At 45.5% G+C, this 19,297-nt stretch overlaps 1 protein-coding gene across 4 annotated transcripts in view; it reads right to left on the minus strand.

Annotated features, from left to right (window-relative positions):
* The window catches only part of SLC9A8 (solute carrier family 9 member A8), a 74,755-nt gene extending 58,921 nt beyond the window's left edge, over positions 1 to 15,834 (minus strand). Inside the window, exons 1-3 of one of the 4 annotated variants that reach the window (XM_027558292.1) lie at positions 15,721 to 15,833; positions 13,663 to 13,841; positions 7,605 to 7,685 (exon numbers count right to left, since the gene is read on the minus strand). In XM_027558292.1, the coding sequence (XP_027414093.1) occupies positions 7,605 to 7,685; positions 13,663 to 13,841; positions 15,721 to 15,734 (274 nt within the window). In that variant the 5' untranslated portion in view covers positions 15,735 to 15,833. Of the gene's footprint in view, positions 1 to 7,604; positions 7,686 to 13,662; positions 13,842 to 15,129; positions 15,623 to 15,720 lie in introns of those variants that run through there. The other 3 variants (XM_027558295.1, XM_027558294.1, XM_027558293.1) reach the window with 3 other exon arrangements.
* Between the last annotated feature and the right edge of the window lie 3,463 nt (positions 15,835 to 19,297).

Consider the following 19,297-nt stretch of genomic DNA (forward strand, 5'->3'; position numbering starts at 1 on the left):
AAGACCAAACTTGTGCGGGTCCACAAGGCACAAGTACTGGGGTACTGCACAACCACACGTCAAACCAAGAGACTCACTCTATGACAAAGGAGGTGCAGAAGTGGGCTGCGGCCGTGGACGTCACACAGTCCTATCTGGAAGCTACCAGCTGGAGTGCTAGGCAGCCTCTTAAAGACGAACCTGAGGAACCAGCTTGGAGATGACGTCTGTGAGGAACGGAGCCTGCCTCTAAGATGCACTGTACTTCTTAAACCACTACGTGGGGTTACATACCCAACAGGCAAGCGTGGGTAGAGCACACAACAGGAGCACCACCCAACACCACTCTCAGGGACTCCCTCTGGAGTGGAGATTCCTACTTGAAGGACTTCTACTTCCCTTAGCCTGAAACTTTAGGCTCAGTGTCTTGAAAGGACCTAAGAAGGGGACGTGGCTACCAGGGTTCACACAGTAAGAGTTAACAGCAGAAACTGCCTGATCAGTTTGGGCTCTTTGTGCCAAGAGACCAGCAGGCCTGGAAACCTCCTACACTGGCAGGGATGACTGAGGCTGATCACCATGAGGAGACAGGTCTGGCCACTACATAAACGGGTGGAAAAGAATACAATTACTGAGGCAATACGTTTTTAACCACAAATGATTTTTTAAAATACTGTTAGCACATTTTCGGAGAAGGCAATGGCACCCCACTCCAGTACTCTTGCCTGGAAAATCCCATGGATGGAGGAGCCTGGTGGGCTGCAGTCCATGGGGTCACTAAGAGTCAGACACGACTGAGCGACTTCACTTTCACTTTTCACTTTCATGCATTGGAGAAGGAAATGGCAACCCACTCCAGTGTTCTTGCCTGGAGAATCCCAGGGACGGGGGAGCCTGGAGGGCTGCCGTCTATGGGGTCGCAGAGTCGGACACGACTGAAGCGACTTAGCAGCAGCAGCACATTTTGTCAGCTATAATCATACAACCACTTATCCTATAATAAGGTTAATTTTGAAATTCCTGTCCTTGATGCTGCCACCTGTACTAAAATAAATACTCCAAAGATAGTATTCTGAAAGACAGAAGACTTGCCAGAAAGGGGAGAGGGGGTCCTCAGGGCCGTCTGTCTGTTTCCTGGGGAAGTGCTGTTGATACAGTTTTTGTTTGTTTCTGGCTGTGCTGGGTCTCTGCTGCTGCACCCAGGCTTGCTTTTGTAACAAGTGAGGGCTACTCTCTAGTCGCGGTGTGCAGGCTTTGCACTGCAGTGGCTTCTCCTGTTGCAGGGCACGGGCTCTAGGGCACGCGGGCTTCAGGAGCTGTGGCAATTGGGCTCAGTAGTCGTGACTCCCGGGCTGTAGAGCACAGGCTCAGTAGTTGGGGCACACGGGCTTAGTTGCCTCTGTGGGCTCTTCCCAGACCAGGGATGGAACCCATGTCTCCTGCACTGGCAGGTGGATTCTTTACCACTGAGCCACCAGGGAAGCCCTAAACACGTATATATTCAAAGGTAGCTTACTTCTTCAGTGGAATGTTATTCCTTTCTAACCCACTGAGAGCACGTATGTGATGAAAGAGGAAATGTCTAGAAGTCAGCCCAGAAAAGCAAGTTTCAGAATGCAATCCTTTAGCAACCTTTCTCTTCTGAAGTTGACACTACTTCACTATTCTGACATATCTGAAAGATTTAAGTGTAAAATGTAACTTTAAGATGGAAAAAATGCTGAGCCAAGAGAAGATGGTCAGAAAACTAGGGGCAAGAGTCCAGGCAAAAGGGCAAGTATCACACTGTGCTAACGGCTGTGAAAGAGCAACAAGACGCTCCAAGAACAAACTGTCACCTCTGATCCACGTTCCAGAAACGCGGAGGTTAAAAGTCTCTGCTAGCATTCTTCTTGGAATGCAACAGCCTGGACAATCTTGAGACTCTAATGCGATCATTTTGTCAATTTGACAACCAGTTTTGGCCTCTACCTCTAAGACAGCTACTTTAATGCCAACAAATGAATGCCTGTTCTTTCTCTAATATAAATCAAAGTATCTAAGGTTCAGGGAGTGTTTACCCACGGGACAGTTCAAGCTGCATCACTGTCAAACTCTCATTAAAGCTGTTAACAGTTACAGCCGGGATTCTTGCTTTAAGTTTTCTTTAAAAAAACAAAACTTTTTTTAGAACTTAAGTAAAATTAGATGGAAAAGGAAATAGCAACCCACTCCAATATTCTTGCCTGGGAAATCCCATGGACAGAGGAGACTAGCAGGCTATACTCCATGGGGTCTCAAAACAGTTAGACACGACTTAGTGACTAAACGACCACAAAGGTATCTATTTATACATTTATACTTGCATAAATTTCTAAGGCCTATGTGTATATATATATGTCTACAATCCCTTTTTTTTTTAATTTTACAATTTAAAAAATCTGAGGGAAAACATGTTTTTTTATGATCTGTTTGGTTACTAAACCTGAGATGACCTGAATTTATTTGCTGGTGAAATAAAGACTTTATCCTCCCCTCCCCCGCCAAAAAAAAAAAAAAAACCTTAAGTAAAATTAGAACTACAATCACTATATATGCTATTTTCAGAATTACTCAGGGTCAACAACACAGGAACTGAGTGGTATTTTTTCAACTTCCACTGAAATCTTCCATAGACAAAAAGAGCCCTACTCTTAAAAAATTACAATCTTTTAATCAACACAAGGAGTTAACATAACTAAAAGCACAAAGTTAAGAAGACTGTGACAAGGAAGCACATTTGTGTATTTCTATTTACTCAATGATTCAATCAAATCCAGTTACAAGTTAAAACTTGATTTGTCTGTCAGCAGTATTTAGGCTCGGAGAAGGCAATGGCACCCCACTCCAGTACTCTTGCCTGGAAAATCCCACAGACAGAGGAGCCTGGTGGGCTGCAGTCCATGGGGTTGTAAAGAGTTGGACACGACTGAGTGACTTCACTTTCACTTTTCACTTTCATGCATTGGAGAAGGAAATGGTAACCCATTCCAGCGTTCTTGCCTGGAGAATCCCAGGGACAGCGGAGCCCGGTGGGCTGCCGTCTATGGGGTCGCACAGAGTCGGACACGACTGAAGCGACTTAACAGCAGCATTTAGGCTAAACCCTGGCACATGTAGTCAAATTTTCACTCTTAACCCCATTCTGGCCTTTCCTCACTCTACAGTAAAGTATGACTAAGAAAAGAAATCTACTCCCGTTTCTGCTGTATGTATCAGGACAGTGGACAGGGTATTTATTTTCATTCTGTATCAATTTCAGTCCCAAATATATAAACAATGAATCAGTACTATATGGCCAATAAAAACAAATATGTGAACTTTACTAATACATGGAAAGAACAGGAAAAAGTAAAGAACATGAAAAATGGTATCAACTCAAACCAAGTCAAGTCATCTGATGGATATGTGTACTTCCAAGAGTAGTTTGGAGAGAAAGAGGCATGATAAGAGGAGCTGGTTGTCAAAAAAAAAAAAAAGAGGATTTTTCTTTTTTGGTATAGCTATTTAAATGTGCCCAAAAATTTTTACTTGAAAAGGCCCAAACTACAGAATTCCCTAAGTATAGAAAGCATCTGAAAGCTGTGAACAAGGGCCAAGGAAGCATCTTCAGAGCTTTATGCTGGTACTATGTTTTTATAAAGAATCAAAGTCTCAGGATTCACTTAAAATATAATAAAACAGAAGAGTAGAAATGTGCTGTTTAGAATACAGACAGTCCTTTTCTTTTCTTCTTTAATATTTTAAAAATGTGTTTCCTTGCCTGCACCAGGTCTTAGCTGCGCCATGCAAACTCTAGTTGTGGCATGTGGGAGCCAGTGCCCTGACCAGGGACTGAATCCAGGCCCCTCGCACTGGGAGCACGGAGTCAGCCACTGGCCCACAGAGAAGTTCCCCGACAGCCCTTGTCCATACCAACAGTTTCTCAGGAACTATGAATGCTTGACACAAAAGATCAACAATATCTCTAAATGACTATGGACTAAAAAGTAACTTCTGGTGAGAAGAAGTAGGCTAGGAAAACTTATCCCTGAGAGAATGAAAACCTCATTTTCTCTGGCAGCTGTTTTGGCACAAAAATTGGAAATTCTTGAAATAGTGGCTATCTCAGTATTTTGTTACACTTTGCTCCAATAGGAGAAAAAAATTTTCCTCTCATCTACATAGCTTTATGAATTACAGGACTCTTTTGAAAGCTTTGTCAGCATTTCTAAATTCTAACCAAATGTCCTCTAATATAACAAAAACTATTTTCTGGACCCCAGCATGGTCCCTAGAAGTGCTCTTAGCATTCCAATCACCTGCGTTAGAAAATCTGTACTTAAAGTAAGATGGACTTTCCATCACCCCTTCCTAAGACCTGGCTCTTCTGGCTACAGTTATTTGTGTAACATCAGCGAAGAAATAAACTCTGTGGCCGAACAGCCTTGGCTGACCCCCACCATCACTCCACTCCATGTCCGGTTCTGGGTGGCCATTTGGTGAGTTCATCCTACAACTTCTGGTGGAACTTGGGAGGAGAGGAGGGCACCTCTCCCACTGTGACTGCCACTGCAAGGGGAGTGAGCCTGAAGCTGGAGAGGCTTGCCACGTGGAGAGAGCCTGACAGGGAAGCTAAAACAAAGGGAAGCACTGTTGAGAAATGGAGAAAACTGAGTCCAGGAGACTTGATCCACTGAAGTCTGAAGCTGGCACTGCCTGTAGCTTTTCTCGTGCCCTGAGCCAATGGGTGTGCAACCACACCCCCACCCATTTGTGTTCTTTGAACCCTTTTGAATTGATATTGTCCACAGAATAGAAAGAGTCCTGTATCAGTTAAGATGTTTTCCTCTGCAAGTAAAAGAACACCTGACTAGGAATGGCTTAAACAATAGATGTTTATTATCTCCTGTAACAGGCAGCTCTGAGACAGGTGGTTTCAGGGCTATCAATTCAACAGTGCAGTTGAGAATCTGGGTTTTCCATCTGTCCCCTTGGCAGGCCCTAGCGTTCTGGCTTTGTCTTTGAGCCACAATGACTGCAAGATGGCTGCCAGTGCTCCAGACATCATATCTTCATACAACAGTATCGAAGGAAGGAGAAATTTCTTTTTACCAGAGAGAAAAAAGTTTTCCAAAACTCACCACCCCGGCCTATTTCCCTTTGATCTCACTGGCCAGAACTGGGTCTCACGCTGTCCACTGCCTCCCCACCTCTCAGACACTCACTGGTAAAAGATAACGCACTTTTCATGATGGCAAAGCCCAGTCTTGACTCGGAGGGGCCTCCCTTCCTTACGTGCACTGTGGCGAGACACCAGGTTCAAGGCGAGGACTCTGTCTCCACGGAGGGGGTGGCCCAGGCCAGGCGCCTACCACCACCTCCGTAAGTCGTCTTCTAAGTGCCGGTGCTCAACGGCCTGCCGTCCCTCAAACATTCAGAAGTCAGTGAGGACCCTGACATTCCAAACCAAATCATACAAACCGCCACTTCAACTTCCATGAGCACCAGACCAGATACACAGCAACTACGTAAACTGACCACAGAACTGTAACTTCCTTGAGTGGTTTTTTAAGTCTTCACTGGATGCCCAAGAATAACAGGTATTAGCTAAATAGGTTATTTTCAACATGCCCAACATCAGGAAAGGAATGTTAATGAATGATCTTCGTCTTCTTAGAGCTCTAAGGCTCTTGTAGAATCTGCCAGGATGTGCATATGAAGAGCTTGTTCAATAGAGAACAGGAACTCTGAGTAAAACTTATTTCTAACTCTTCACTGAAGATCAAAACTTTCTAGTGGTACCTCTTCCTTAAAACATGACATCACCTGGGGCTATGGGGCTTAAATGAGATGACACTGTGAAAGCTCACAGCCCAGAACCTGGCACTGAAGGTACCATGAAGTCCAGGGAAGACAAAGGAAGGGCTGAACCAGAGTTGTGGGAGTGCTGGTGGGAGAAGAATGGACAGAGTCTGATCATTCCATTTATTTTAAGATATTCTTGATGTGGGCCATTTTTAAAGTCTTTATTGAATTTGTTACAATATTGCTTCTGTTTTGTTTTGGTTTTTTGGCCTCAAGGCATGTGGGCTCCTCAGCTCCCTGACCAGGGAACAAACTCGCATCCCTGGTAAAATCTTTAACCACTTTAATCAGGGAGTCCTTGCTCATTCATTTCTAAAGTTAAGCTGTGCTGTGCTATGCTTAGTCGCTCAGTCCTGTCCAACTCTTTGCAACTCCATGGGCTGTAGCCTGCCAGGCTCCTCTGTCCATGGGGATTCTCTAGGTAAGAACCCTGGAGTGGGTCACCATGCCCTCCTCCATGGGTCTTCCCAACCCAGGGATTGAACCCAGGTCTCCCGCATTGCAGGTGGATTCTAAACCAGATCTAAGGCAAGGAAAATTAACTTACAGAACACTAAAGGTGATGAGGCAATATTAAATATCATCAGTGGGTGAGTGGAAATTACAGAAGGAACGGCAACGTAGTCAGCTGCCTACTAACCTTTAGCCCACCTTAGTGAAACCCTATTTACTACCCTGCAAGCGCCCCCACCCACGTCTTGACTTTAACACTCACTGAAGAGTGAGGCCGTTGCTTCTTCCTTCTTAAACACTTCAATGAACTCACATGTGAGCTCAACTGTTATTACACTGATTCACATACTCTAAATTGAGGCTAATTACCTTTCAATAAATTGCCACAGGAAACAAAAGAGGGAAACGTAAGTGAGGTAGAAGGGAATGCCCTCTGACGACTTTAGATCTGACTAACGTTAAACCTTAAAGTGAGAATATCTTCTGGCTGTAAAATTCAGTGATTCTATGAATTAAGTGTCAGTTACTCGCCTCAGTGGAGTGACAGCGCAGCCTAGCAGTGGGCCTTAGAGTGAACAGCGTGAATGTTTATTTCCAAACCTAACCTAAACCTATGCTGCATCGGGAAAAATTTCTCAATATACTAAACCAGATCTACAAGGAAAAGAAAACTTATAAAGCACATACAACTGTGCGTGCATGTGTATTCAGATGCTCAGTCGTGTCCACCTCTTTGTGCGCCCATGGCCTGTAACCCGCCAGGCTGCTCTGTCCATGGAATTTCCCAGGCAAGAATACTAGAGTGGGTTGCCATTTCCTACTCCAGGGGATCTTCCCAATCCAGGGATTGAACCCGTGTCTCTTGCATCTGCTGCACTGGCAGGCAGATTCTTTACCACTGTGCCAACTGCGAAGCCTATCACGTAGAAATATATACACAAAATTAACTTATAAAGCAGTGGTGATAAGACACAGATATCAGCAGCAGGCTACTGGAAACTAGAAATAAAGTAACCACAATATACTAAACTGATGAGAGCCTTGGCTGTGCCCTGGTTCCAGAAGTAGAAAGGGATCTTAAGCATATAGTGGGGCTTCCATGTGACTTTTAGGAGGTCATCACCAGTCTCTGAGCCCCCGGTGTACTCATCTGTAAAATAGGATCATAACACCCTCATGGCAGCTGGCAGAGAAGATGAAATGAGGTCGGGTGTACACCACATCTCGAGTGCTCAGGAGCACTTGGGAGGCACTCAGAAAATGGTACTGTTACTGCTTTAAGTATAGGATCGCCATTAAGCACTTACCTAATGAGACCACAGCAACGCTCTCTGGCAAGAAATGTAATCTGTATCGGATCAGTAAATGCACCAATATGATGCAGATAGCTGTGGGAAAAAATAAGACACTGTTAAAACCACCCAGCTATGAATGGAAACCCCAAGCCCAAGGCAGCAGTTACTTCCGGGAGGCCGCCAGGGAGTGGACAGCTGGCAGTAACACGGTAAGTCCCAGCTGTGTTTTCAATTTATTTCTGAGTCTGGAGGCAGTTCATTACATTTTACTTATTCTTTACACACTCGACCTAGCTGCTGCCTTCCAGTTGCTGAAAGAGCCACAGACACCTATCTTTCTTCTGAGTGGTTAAATCTCATACAACCATTTAAAATTATTCAAATTTCCCTTATTCTGAGAAACGATCCTCAACAGTGAGGAAGAAGTCAATGAACTCAATCACTTTTACACAAAGACAGCTGCATCAGAATATATGTTGACAAGCAAGTATTTTGCAGCCGTGTGATCTGTTCTCTTTCAACACAGAAGGAAGTTAGGGTGTTTTACAAACAGGAAAAAGTTAATCCTAATCTGGTGATAAGAATAGAGACCTAGAGACGGGGTGCCTGCTCCCCAGCCAGGCACTGGGGCCTCCCTGGTTGAGGGCTCACCACCAGCCGGGGCGGCCCTGCGCACTTCCCAAGTGCCCTCTCAGCTGACGGCCAACACTCCCTCTGAATGAGCTGCCATCACTTCTGCCTCCTTTGATTCAAGACAAGAAAGCTGAGGCTGAGCGAGGTCACACCGCCGCTGGGTGCCACCGGCCCGAGCTCGATTCCAACCCTGTCCCCTTAATCCTTGGCACCCACTACCCACTCCTGGCGGCCTTCATCCTCAACCAGGAAAACGAGAATAATGTCTGACTTTCCTCACAGGGGTGTTGTCATGAAAGAAAAGAACCAAAAAGATGTAAAACTGTTTGAAAGGAATAGGTATTTCAGACCAAAAAAAGCACACTTTCACATAAGTAACTCCTGAATGTAATTTCAAGGCCCAAGTGTTACTGTGCATGTCTTTTTTCTTTTACTAGGCACCTGGGTGGTATGCCATCCCATCAGAGTATTATAGTATTAAAAATAAATGAGTTGCCTTTTTTTGTAAAAGGAAATGTTCAAACAATCTGCATGACTGTGAATGGGCCACCCTCAGAGCCCACGTTGACAAATTAGATTATCTTTAGTCCCACCAAAAAGCACCAGGTGGCCAGAGAAAGGAAACAGTTGTAAATATGGAAATTTTGTCCTCCTTTCATTCTGTGCTTTAAACTGTCAATCTGTGGTGTTATTTTATGATAAATATTTAGCCTAGTTAGAAAAGTCCTACATTAAATACTAAGAGCAAGAAAAAAGTTCCAATGCATGAGCTCAACATGGAACCCATGAGAATGCCTACTGTATAAAGACGTAGACACGCGAGCACGTAAGTAGACAGAAATATACAGCCCTAAGGAGTGGACTCAGTTGCTGCTCTCTCTTTGCACCAGTCTGGATGACAAAATTTAAAAGCTTCTGCTCGTAAATCATATAACTATCTGAAGCTAAAGAGGAAAAGAGGGACTCCCTTGGTGGTCCAACGATTGAGATTCTGCACACACAGTGCAGGGGGCGCGGGTTCCGTCCCTGGTCGGGGAACTGAGGTCCTGCAGCACGCAGCAACTCAGGCCGGGTGCAGCACCCCACCCCAAACAAGAGCCAAAGAAGAGCTGTCCATCAACAGAGAGCTGCATGTAAGGACGAGCAATGCCGAAGAATGGTCTTCAGAGACAAAAAGGAGATCTGCAAAGACAACCCACAGAACGACAGAAAATATTTGTTGGTCATATGTCTGGTAAGGGTCTTGTGTCCGCAGTATATAAAGAACTCCTACGACTCAACAACAAAAAGACAACACACTTTTTTAAAATGGGCAAAAGACATTGTCGACATTTCTCTAAAGAAAATATGCAAATGGTCAATAAGCACACGAAAAGGTACTCATCCTCATCAATCATTAGAAAAATGCAAATCAAAACCACAATGAGACACAACTTCACAGCCTTTAGGATGGTAACAAGGATGGAGAGCAACTGGAGCCCGTGTGCACTGCTGGGGCGAATGTAAAACTGGGCAGCGACGGTGGGAAGTTCGGCAGTTTCTGAGAAAGCTCCTCACAGAGTAACCACTTAACCCAGCGATTCCATTCCTAAGTACATGGACAAAAATGTTCACAGCAGCGCTATTCACAATAGCCAAAAGGGGGAAACCATCCAAATGCCCATCAGCTGATGAATGGATAAACATGCAGACTATTATTCAGTAACGGAAAGGAAGGGGATTCTGACACATGCCACAACACGGATGGACCCCGAAGACATTGTATCAAGTGAAAGAAGCCAGACATAAAAGGCCACAGACCGCATGGTCCCATTTGTATGAAACACCCTCAGCAGGCAAATTCCTAGAGACAGCACAACAGTGTTCACCAGAGACTGCAGGGAGGGGGAATGGGGAGTGGCTGCTTTTAACAGGAACTGGGTTTCCTTTAGGGGTGATGAAAATGTTCTAGAACTAGATCATGGTGATGGTTGCCCAGATTCAAATTACATTACTGTGAATGTAATAAATGCCACTAAATTATACACTTCAAAATGGTAAATTTTATGTCTATTTTACCACACACACAGATTTTTGTCTTAAAAAAAAAAAGGTATATGCAAAAAGCACTAACATGGAAAGATCTCCAGGCCATTCTGTGAGAGGAAAAGCCAAGCTATAGGACCCCTCTTACATTAAAACAAACTCCAGACAGTATGTGCCTATCGCTGCCTATGTGCTTATGAATGTACATATGTATACACACACATCCTAGCACACATTTTCAAGTACACCTGAGAAAATACAGAGCAAGGAGGGACAAAACCTTCTGTGTGATATGGATGGTATGAGCACCACAAGTTAACGTATTTCCAATTTTTCATGCCTGAAGTCTTAATACACTGAAACATAAGATGTCAATTTTAACAACTCCATTAAACTCTATGGCCCATAAAATGTGTCAAATGACGCTAATGGTGTAAATCAGCAACAGGGACTCACCACTGTCGCTGTGGAGTCAGAGACCAGCAAAGGATAAGTGCAGGTCAACTGATCTCAAAGTTCTTGAAGTCAAAATAAGAATTCTGGCATCCTTTGCACACAAAAGTCACAATCTCATTTGACTTGACTAAAATAGTAAACAAAAGCGGTAAATCTGTTATAGGTTAGGAACTCCTGAAGTCTAGAATAACTTATGGACTATTTCCCTCAATTCACTAGTCTATGTATTAAGTGATCTGGCAAGTTATCTATTAATAGACATTGTTTTCCTTATCAGATTTACATTGTGTGGACATCTAATCAGGAATAAATATACAAGATATGTAATAATTTGTTGATACAGAAGGAGAGGGGAAACCTCCCTTCAAATTTACATAGAAAGCATTCCACTCCCCCAACACATGCTAACCTACGGATGCAAAGTGAAGATACCAAATCGTCAACTGATTAGGGGAAACAGAAACCCTCTGACCAATGTCAGAGGCTTATGACGGGTTTGTAGAGAAGACAATCCAAGAGAAGTATGCAGCACTGCTAAATACAGCTCAGCCCTTTTTGGCTTCAAAGATGTACAAACACTGGGCAGCACTTTATGTGGATTAAAAAGCACATCATAAAAACCTGTTTTGTGATCGCTGGCACAAGCTAATCCGGGATGCTCCACACCCTGAAAGTCACTTTGAAAGTCTTATTTCTCACCCTCCTGTGAAAAAGGTGATCACAAAACAGAAGTTTTTTCCCAAGGCTTGCCTTTTATATCCCCTAACATATCATGCTGACCACAGTGTAAACAGTCTAACAATACTCCTTCAGGATTAAGGATCCGGTAACTAAAAGACTTCTTGGTCAAGAAAACAACTGCTTTCTTCTTAGTATTCAAGTACTATAACAAAAGGGGGGAAAAAGAAAACAAGAGTCCTTGATTGTTGAAGTAATCCCTGAGAAGTAGAATTACATTGACAGAGTAAAAATTACTTGGGCATATCCAATCTAAATGGACACTGTACACTTGTGGTTTGTGTACTTTTTTGGAAAAAAGCTTTTTAAAAACTATATGGGAATTCCCTGGCGATCCAGTGGAGAAGGCTCTGCAGTGATGCCAAGGGCTTGGGTTTGATCCTTGGTCAAGAATTAAGATCCCACAAACCACGCTGCATGGCAAAAAACCTATAAAAGACAAGGATGAGTTCTGAGATTTTAAATGAAATAAAATTACTTAGTAAAATTACTTAATAGTCTAAATATAAATGTGAAAGAAGTTACACTTTTCTGCAAAAAATTAAACCCAAAACAATCCTAATAGCCATCAGAGAAATACTCTGCACTCTTATATTTTTTGTACCTTCCGTTCTTCTGAAAAGATCTAATTAGAAATATGACAATATAATTAAAGAGGAGCATAAAATGTAAACGTGCCAACTTCACTTTACAAACAAGTTTGGAGAATCCTATTCCAAGTTATTTCTTTCTTAGCTGATCCAAAGTGGTTATGCAGTTTTAACTGGGTTTTCTGGTCTAAGACACTTGTCTCCTGTCCATAGTGTCTGAGAGGCAGCTAAGAAATTGTCTTTTATCTAAACTTCCTGACCGATGTCTGGCAACCTGAATATTAGCCTCTGCTGCTGCTGCTGCTAAGTCGCTTCAGTCGTGTCCAACTCTGTGCGACCCCATAGAGGGCAGCCCACCAGGCTCTCCTGTCCCTGGGATTCTCCAGGCAAGAACACTGGAGTGGGTTGCCATTTCCTTCTCCAATGCATGAAAGTGAAAAGTGAAAGTGAAGTTGCTCAGTCGTGTCTGACTCTTAGCAACCCCATGGACTGCAGCCCACCAGGCTCCTCCGTCCTTGGGATTTTCCAGACAAAGAGTACTGGGGTGGGGTGCCATTGCCTTCTCCAGTATTAGCCTCTGCTGCTGCTGCTAAGTCGCTTCAGTCATGTCTGACTCTGTGTGACCCCAGAGATGGCAGCCCACCAGGCTCCCCCGTCCCTGGGATTCTCCCGGCAAGAACATTGGAGTGGGTTGCCATTTCCTTCTCCAATGCCTGAAAGTGAAAAGTGGAAGTGAAGTCGCTCAAGTTGTCTGCTTGAAAGCTACAGAGACGTGTCCGACTCTTCTCAACCCCATGGACTGCAGTCTACCAGGTCCTCCGTCCATGGGATTTTCCAGGCAAGAGTACTGGGGTGGGGTGCTATTGCCTTCTCCAATATTAGCCTCCAGTCTCCCTTAACACAGATCTGTCAATTAATTTAAACTCTATGGGCCTAAATTTCTTCACCTGTGAAATAAGTATGTTGAATAAAATGAGATCTTAAGCCTGAGAGAGTGAATCTCTTTGAAGAAAAATATCACGTGAGTAAAGAGCGGCACAGGTGCTACACAGACATGGCAAAAGCGGTGACCACAGTTAGCAGGAGCGACAGAGATCACAGAAAGCGGTGTGCTAACACAGGGGGTCTGGTCTTTCACTCACAGCAAACTCTTAACTAAGGGAAAGTTTACACGGAAGCCGAACGGACACAAGAGACAAAATGCGGCTCTGGTCAGAAAGTCAGACGCTCTGCCGTGTGACCCCCAACCCCCACCCACGGCGTCATACAGACACACCCAGAGACTCATGAGCAGAATCTGAAATACAATGAACTAGAAGATGCTCAAGGCTCTTTCCAGATCAAGAATTCCTGAAGTCTTTGTTTCAAAGGACATCTACAATAAAGATGTTCTTCAGAATGACTAAGCTCAAAGATTTTATAAAGAAAGAGGACTATGAGATGAAACAGTTATGGCATCAGGAACTGATCAGTGACCCTCCGTGTATGAACTGAAAGTCAAATGAGAGGCAGACTTGACACAGTCAACAGTAGCTGACCCGGGGTTGACCACACAGACAGCGCACACAGACGCTCAAAACGCCAGGGGCTGGTGTTTCTGCGAACATTCGCCGAGGACCCGCATTCACCTAGGACGAGGAGGCTGAAGAAAATGGTCATGCCGCTCGACTGCTCTTCCTGCTGAGCTTGCTCCCCTGTCTGCACCGGGAGGATGGGCTTGGCAGGGGTCGGGAGCACCAGTTTCGTAGTGACCACCAGGGTGGTGTGAAGGGTGACATTGAAACCTTCATGAGTCGTGTTGGGGAACCTGTTGGAGAACATAAAAAGCAGCAGAATTAGACAAAGGAAAGAGGGCCCGGAGTTATCAACACATACACAAACCAGAAAGAGAACTTTGGCATAGAGCTCTATGGCATTCACAAGGCCCGCAACCAGGAGGCAAGCCTTGGAGAGAAGCTGGTTAGGAAAATTCCTGCCTGCTGCTGCATGAGGGTACGGGTGGCCTCAGGTGCGCTGAACACAACCACTTAGAGGTCAGGGACAAAGGGAATCATGGCCAGTGTAGAACCAAATGCTGCCTGCTCTTTGGCCCTTAATGGGGGATTTAAGGACTAAGCACAACAGAAATTCCAAGATCCAACATCATTTACTAAGTGCCTTTACTTCTCCAGCTTACATTCTTTCCTTAGATCGAATGTGCAAGTCGAAGAAGCCACTGATTTTACTCAATTGTTGATTAAGTCTGAATGCCCCACCCTACTTTACAAGAACCTCAGTTCAGTGGCCCAAAAGTAATCCCCTCTGTAACACCCCCACTCCATCCCACCACTGTGTTCCTCACAGCTACCTCCTCACTTTGTGTTGGGACTGTAAACCAGTGTGATATTGACGTAGTAACCATTGCAGCTGTGATTGTAACAACTGATGTTTTTTGAGTACTGCCTCATTCTGGGACCAGGTAACATACAAACTTGCATTTAACAGGCATTAACAAGCCTGAGGTGGACACTGCTACTTTCTCTTTTTTACCTGTGAACAACAGGCTCAGAGAGCCTTTTGTTATGCCTGTTGGCTTAACTTGGCCAGTATCTCAGTCAGTCAGTGGCAGAATCAAGCCAGATTTGAATCCAAATTTGAAATCACTGAGCCATACCACCTCTTCTGCTTTGTGCTGCTGAGGCCCAGTTTAGTGTCTGTGACAGCCAAGATGTTCAGTAAGTAAGCTAACTAAATGAAATGACCACTAGGCTAAAAGACATATAGAAAACTTGTCAGGCAAGGGAGTCAAATTTCAACTGTTGGCTTGGTTCCTTGTTAATTTTTATACACTCCTTCCACAAAGATGGGCATCTATAACATGCAACAGACTGTGCCTGGCAGGTATGCAGAAAAGACTAAAAGAGTGGTCCTTCGCCAGAGGCAACTGAAGGACGGAGATACCTCACTCCCTTTATCTTATACAGCCAGCTCCCCTGCTTTCTACACTCCAGCCTTCCCTGTTTTCTGTCCCTCAAAAGACACTAAGCTCTTTGTGGCACCTGTCTTCCCTCTCCTATTCCTCCTTTTGGTCTCTAAGGTTTCATCCGGCACGTCACCTGTTCCTGAGAAGCCTCCTCCACCCCAGTACCACTCGGCTTCCTTCCGAGCACTGAAATCATCTTGTCTATTCATGGTCTTCTCTTTAAACTAGAATGAAAGCTCCTTGAGAGGGACTCCTGGTCGGTCTCCATCTCTACCATGTGACCAGGGCCTGATCGACAGTAGATGGCCACCAGTTTAATGAATAAATGGATTTCATTGAAGGAAACAAGAAAACATGATCGTTACAAACGGAGGAGGGGACTGGCTACGTAAGGGGTGGGGGGGACTTGCTGGAGGCGGCGGAGCGCTGCGTAATCAGCAGATGAACGAAAAATGGGAAAGTGAAATCTGGGCTGCGGTTTCCGCAAGGCAGCTTCCGAGATCGACGACGAACGGCCGATAACTAGCCAGAGGGTCCAACCTCAAGGGGGCCGCGCCGCCCAGGCCCGCCCCTCCCCCTGCTCGCAGGCGCCAGCATGGTCAGTCCCGGCCAACCAGCGCGAGGAGCTCCGCCTTCTGGGGCCGGAGGGCGGCCTGAAGGGCTCGCTGTCACCCGACGGGGCCCAGCCCTGCCGCCTCAGCCGCCCAGGAAAAAGCCCACTCACTCCTCTTCCGCCATCTTCTCCCCAATCCCGCGGAGCCTCCGAGACCACCGAGCGCGGGGCTAGCAGGGCCCGCTTTTGCTTCCGGCTTCCGCTGGAGGCGCGGGCGGGCCGACCGGCAGCGGGGCGGAGTCTCGGCTGCACGAGGCCGGCATTTCTGTCCCATCGTCTCTATGGCCGTAGGGTGGGAGGATGCGCGTGGGAGGACCGCGGGGAACTTTCAAGATGTGTGGCCGCACTTCTTTTGGCCCCTCTGGCCCTGCGAAGTTCCGGCTGTTCCCTTCCACAGGGTTGGGACGTTTTGGGGAAACTCCTGTGAGGTGACTGTGACTCATCCTGAAAGCACGCGCGTTCCTCCCGGTGTCCAGGAATTGACCATAGTTAAAGTGGGTCGGAAGCTTCTAGAGTAAGCTGAGCGGAGGGACCCCAGGGGTATACTCCCCCAGTCTCTGTTTTCCCCAGCCCGAAAGAGGACTAGCTACCTGGGTTTTGCAGAATTGTGCAGTATTCGGAGAAGGCGATGGCACCCCACTCCAGTACTCTTGCCTGGAAAATCCCATGGACGGAGGAGCCTGGTAGGCTGAAGTCCATGGGGTCGCTAGGAGTCGGACACGACTGAGCGACTTCACTTTCACTTTTCACTTTCATGCATTGGAGAAGGAAATGGCAACCCACTCCAGTGTTCCTGCCTGGAGAATCCCAGGGACGGGGAAGCATGGTGGGCTGCCATCTATGGGGTCGCACAGAGTCGGACACGACTGAAGCGACTTAGCAGCAGCAGCAGCAGCAGCAATATTCTATCTGTAAACATTTATTGAGTTCTGACTGTATTCCTGTCTTTAAAATAGAGGATGATGATCTAAGAATGAATCCTTCATTCATTCGTTCATTGTCTCAACAAATAATAAGACGCCTATACGTGGTTCCAGGTGGCCCAGTGATAAAGAATCCGCCTGCCAATGCAGGAGACACAAGAGACACCGGTTTGATCACTGGGTGGGGAATATCACCTGGAGGAAGAAAGGGCAATATTCTTGCCCGGAGAATCCCATGGACAGAGGAGTCTGGTGAGCTACAGTCCACGAGGGTCGCAAAGGGTCAGACAGGACTGAGCATGAAGGCACATGGTTAATGTCGTGGTCTGTGTGGGTTGGAAAAGAATTACCAGACACCAGGCAGAATGAAAGGAGAATAAAGTTTATTTCCAAGGCCCCCCTTGGGGTTTTTTTTTTTTGTTTTTTTTTCTGTTCTTTTGTCCTTGGGAAACCACAGTTAGCAGTGATCTGTGGGGTTGGGGAAACAGGAAAGAACAAAGTGAAGTTGGAGGGGTAGGAAGGCCCCCACCCGGAGAGCTGGTACCCTCTTGTGAGGCCTTTGGCTTTGATGCCAGCTCTGTAGCTACTTCCCTTCCTGGTGGCAACCATCGTAGCTCAGCAGCTGTGATAGCTGTTTAAACCCTTTATCTGGCTCTGCTGTTCTTCCTTAAGCTTTTCCCACAGCAGAGGGACTAAACACACACAACAGAGGCCCCAGTGAACCTTTTAAACTTGAGTCATTCCCCTGCTTAAAAGGTACCCTGGCTTCCAGTCTCAATCAGAGGGAAAAAAAGGTGGAGAAGCTCCAGGACTCAACCCCGGCCCCTCTGCCTTGTGAGGTCAATCCCCTCCCCTCCTACTCACACTTTCCACTGTGGTCACAGTGACTTCTTTGGGGGCACCTGAAACACACCAGGATCACTTCTACCTCTGCGCTGGCCAAGCCCTTGGCCAAGAATCCTCAGCCCTGGGACTTCCCTGGTGGCCCAGTGGCTAAGACTCTGGGCTCTCAATGCAGGCGGCTGGGGTTCCAGCCCTGGTGAAAGAACTGCATCCCACATGCTGCAACTGAGACCTGGTACAGCCAAATCAATAAAACCTTTTAAAAAAGAATACTCAGCTCCTCGGTTGCTCCTTGACACCCACTTTCTGTTTACCCTTTTCTTGTCCAATATGCCTTCCCTGACTGACCTGTCTAAAATCCAAGTGCTCTTCCCTTTACTGCGTTCTTTTCCTCCATAACCCTGAACATATTATATGTTTTACTTATATGTTCATTTATTGTTCTCTCCATGAGAACATAAACTTCTGAATGCCAAAGTTTTGTTCTTTTTTATTTCTAGTGCCTAGCATAGTACCTGGCATAAAGCAGCTACTAGAGAGAAAAATGACCCTCAGACCCTAATACTCCAGTGGTTATGACTGCACTTCCAATGCAGGGGGCAAGAGTTGGATTCCTGGTCAGGGAACTAAGATGCCACATGTATTGGCGTAGCCAAAAGTAATTTAATTTAATTTAAAAATGAACAAATAATCCATTTTGAGTTTATTTTTGTGTATGGTGTTAGAGAGTGTTCTAATTTCATTCTCAGAATAAGAGAAAATATTTGCAAATGAAGCAACCAACCAGGGATTAATCTCCAAAATAGACAAATGGTTATGCAGCTTAATATAAAAAAAAGCAAAACACATAACCAAATCAAAAAATGGGCAGAAGTTCTAAAGGAGACGTTGTTATTCAGTCTGTTTGTCGTGTCTGACTCTGCAACCCAACAGACTTGGGTGCTGCAACCCAAACAGCACGCCAGGCTTCCCTGTCCTTCACCATCTCCCAGAATTTGCTCAAACTCATGTCCATTAAGTCAGTGATGCCATCCAACCATCTCATCCTCTGTCACCCCCTTTTCCTGCTTCAGTCTTTCCCAGCATAAGGGTCTTTTCCAAAGAGTCGGTTCTTCGAATCAGGTGGCCAAAGCATTGGAGCTTTAGCATCAGTCCTTCTAATGAACATTCAGGACATAAAGATGGCCAAAAGAAAACATAAGGATGACCAAAAAGTGCATGTTCAACATCATTAAAGATTCAGTTCCGTTCAGTTACTCAGTTGTGTCTGACTCTTTGTGACCCCATGAATCGTAACACACCAGGCCTCCCTGTCCATCACAAACTCCCCAAGTTTACCCAAACTCATGTCCATCGAGTCAGTGATGGCAGCCAGCCATCTCTTCCTCTGTCGTCCCCTTCTCCTCCTGCCCCCAATCCCTCCCAGCATCAGGGTCTTTTCCAATGAGTCAACTTTTCACATGAGGTGGCCAAAGTATTGGAGTTTCAGCTTCAGCATCAGTCCTTCCAATGAACACCCAGGACTGATCTCCTTTAGGGTGGACTGGTTGGATCTCCTTGCAGTCCAAGGGACTCTCAAGAGTCTTCTCCAACACCACACTTTAAAAGCATCAATTCTTTGGCACTCAGTTTTCTTCACAGTCCAACTCTCATATCCATACATGACCACTGAAAAAACCATAGCCTTGACTAGATGGACCTTTGTTGGCAAAGTAATGTCTCTGCTTTTGAATATGCTATTTAGGTTGGTCATAACTTTCCTTCCAAGGAGTAAGCATCTTTTAATTTCATGGCTGCAGTCACCAACTGTTGTGATTTTGGAGCCCAGAAAAATAAAGTCTGACACTGTTTCCACTGTTTCCCCATCTACTTCCCATGAATTGATGGGACCAGATGCCATAATCTTCGTTTTCTGAATGTTG

The sequence above is a fragment of the Bos indicus x Bos taurus genome, chromosome 13, assembly GCF_003369695.1.
Source record: "Bos indicus x Bos taurus breed Angus x Brahman F1 hybrid chromosome 13, Bos_hybrid_MaternalHap_v2.0, whole genome shotgun sequence".
NCBI classification, from domain to species: Eukaryota; Metazoa; Chordata; class Mammalia; order Artiodactyla; family Bovidae; genus Bos; species Bos indicus x Bos taurus.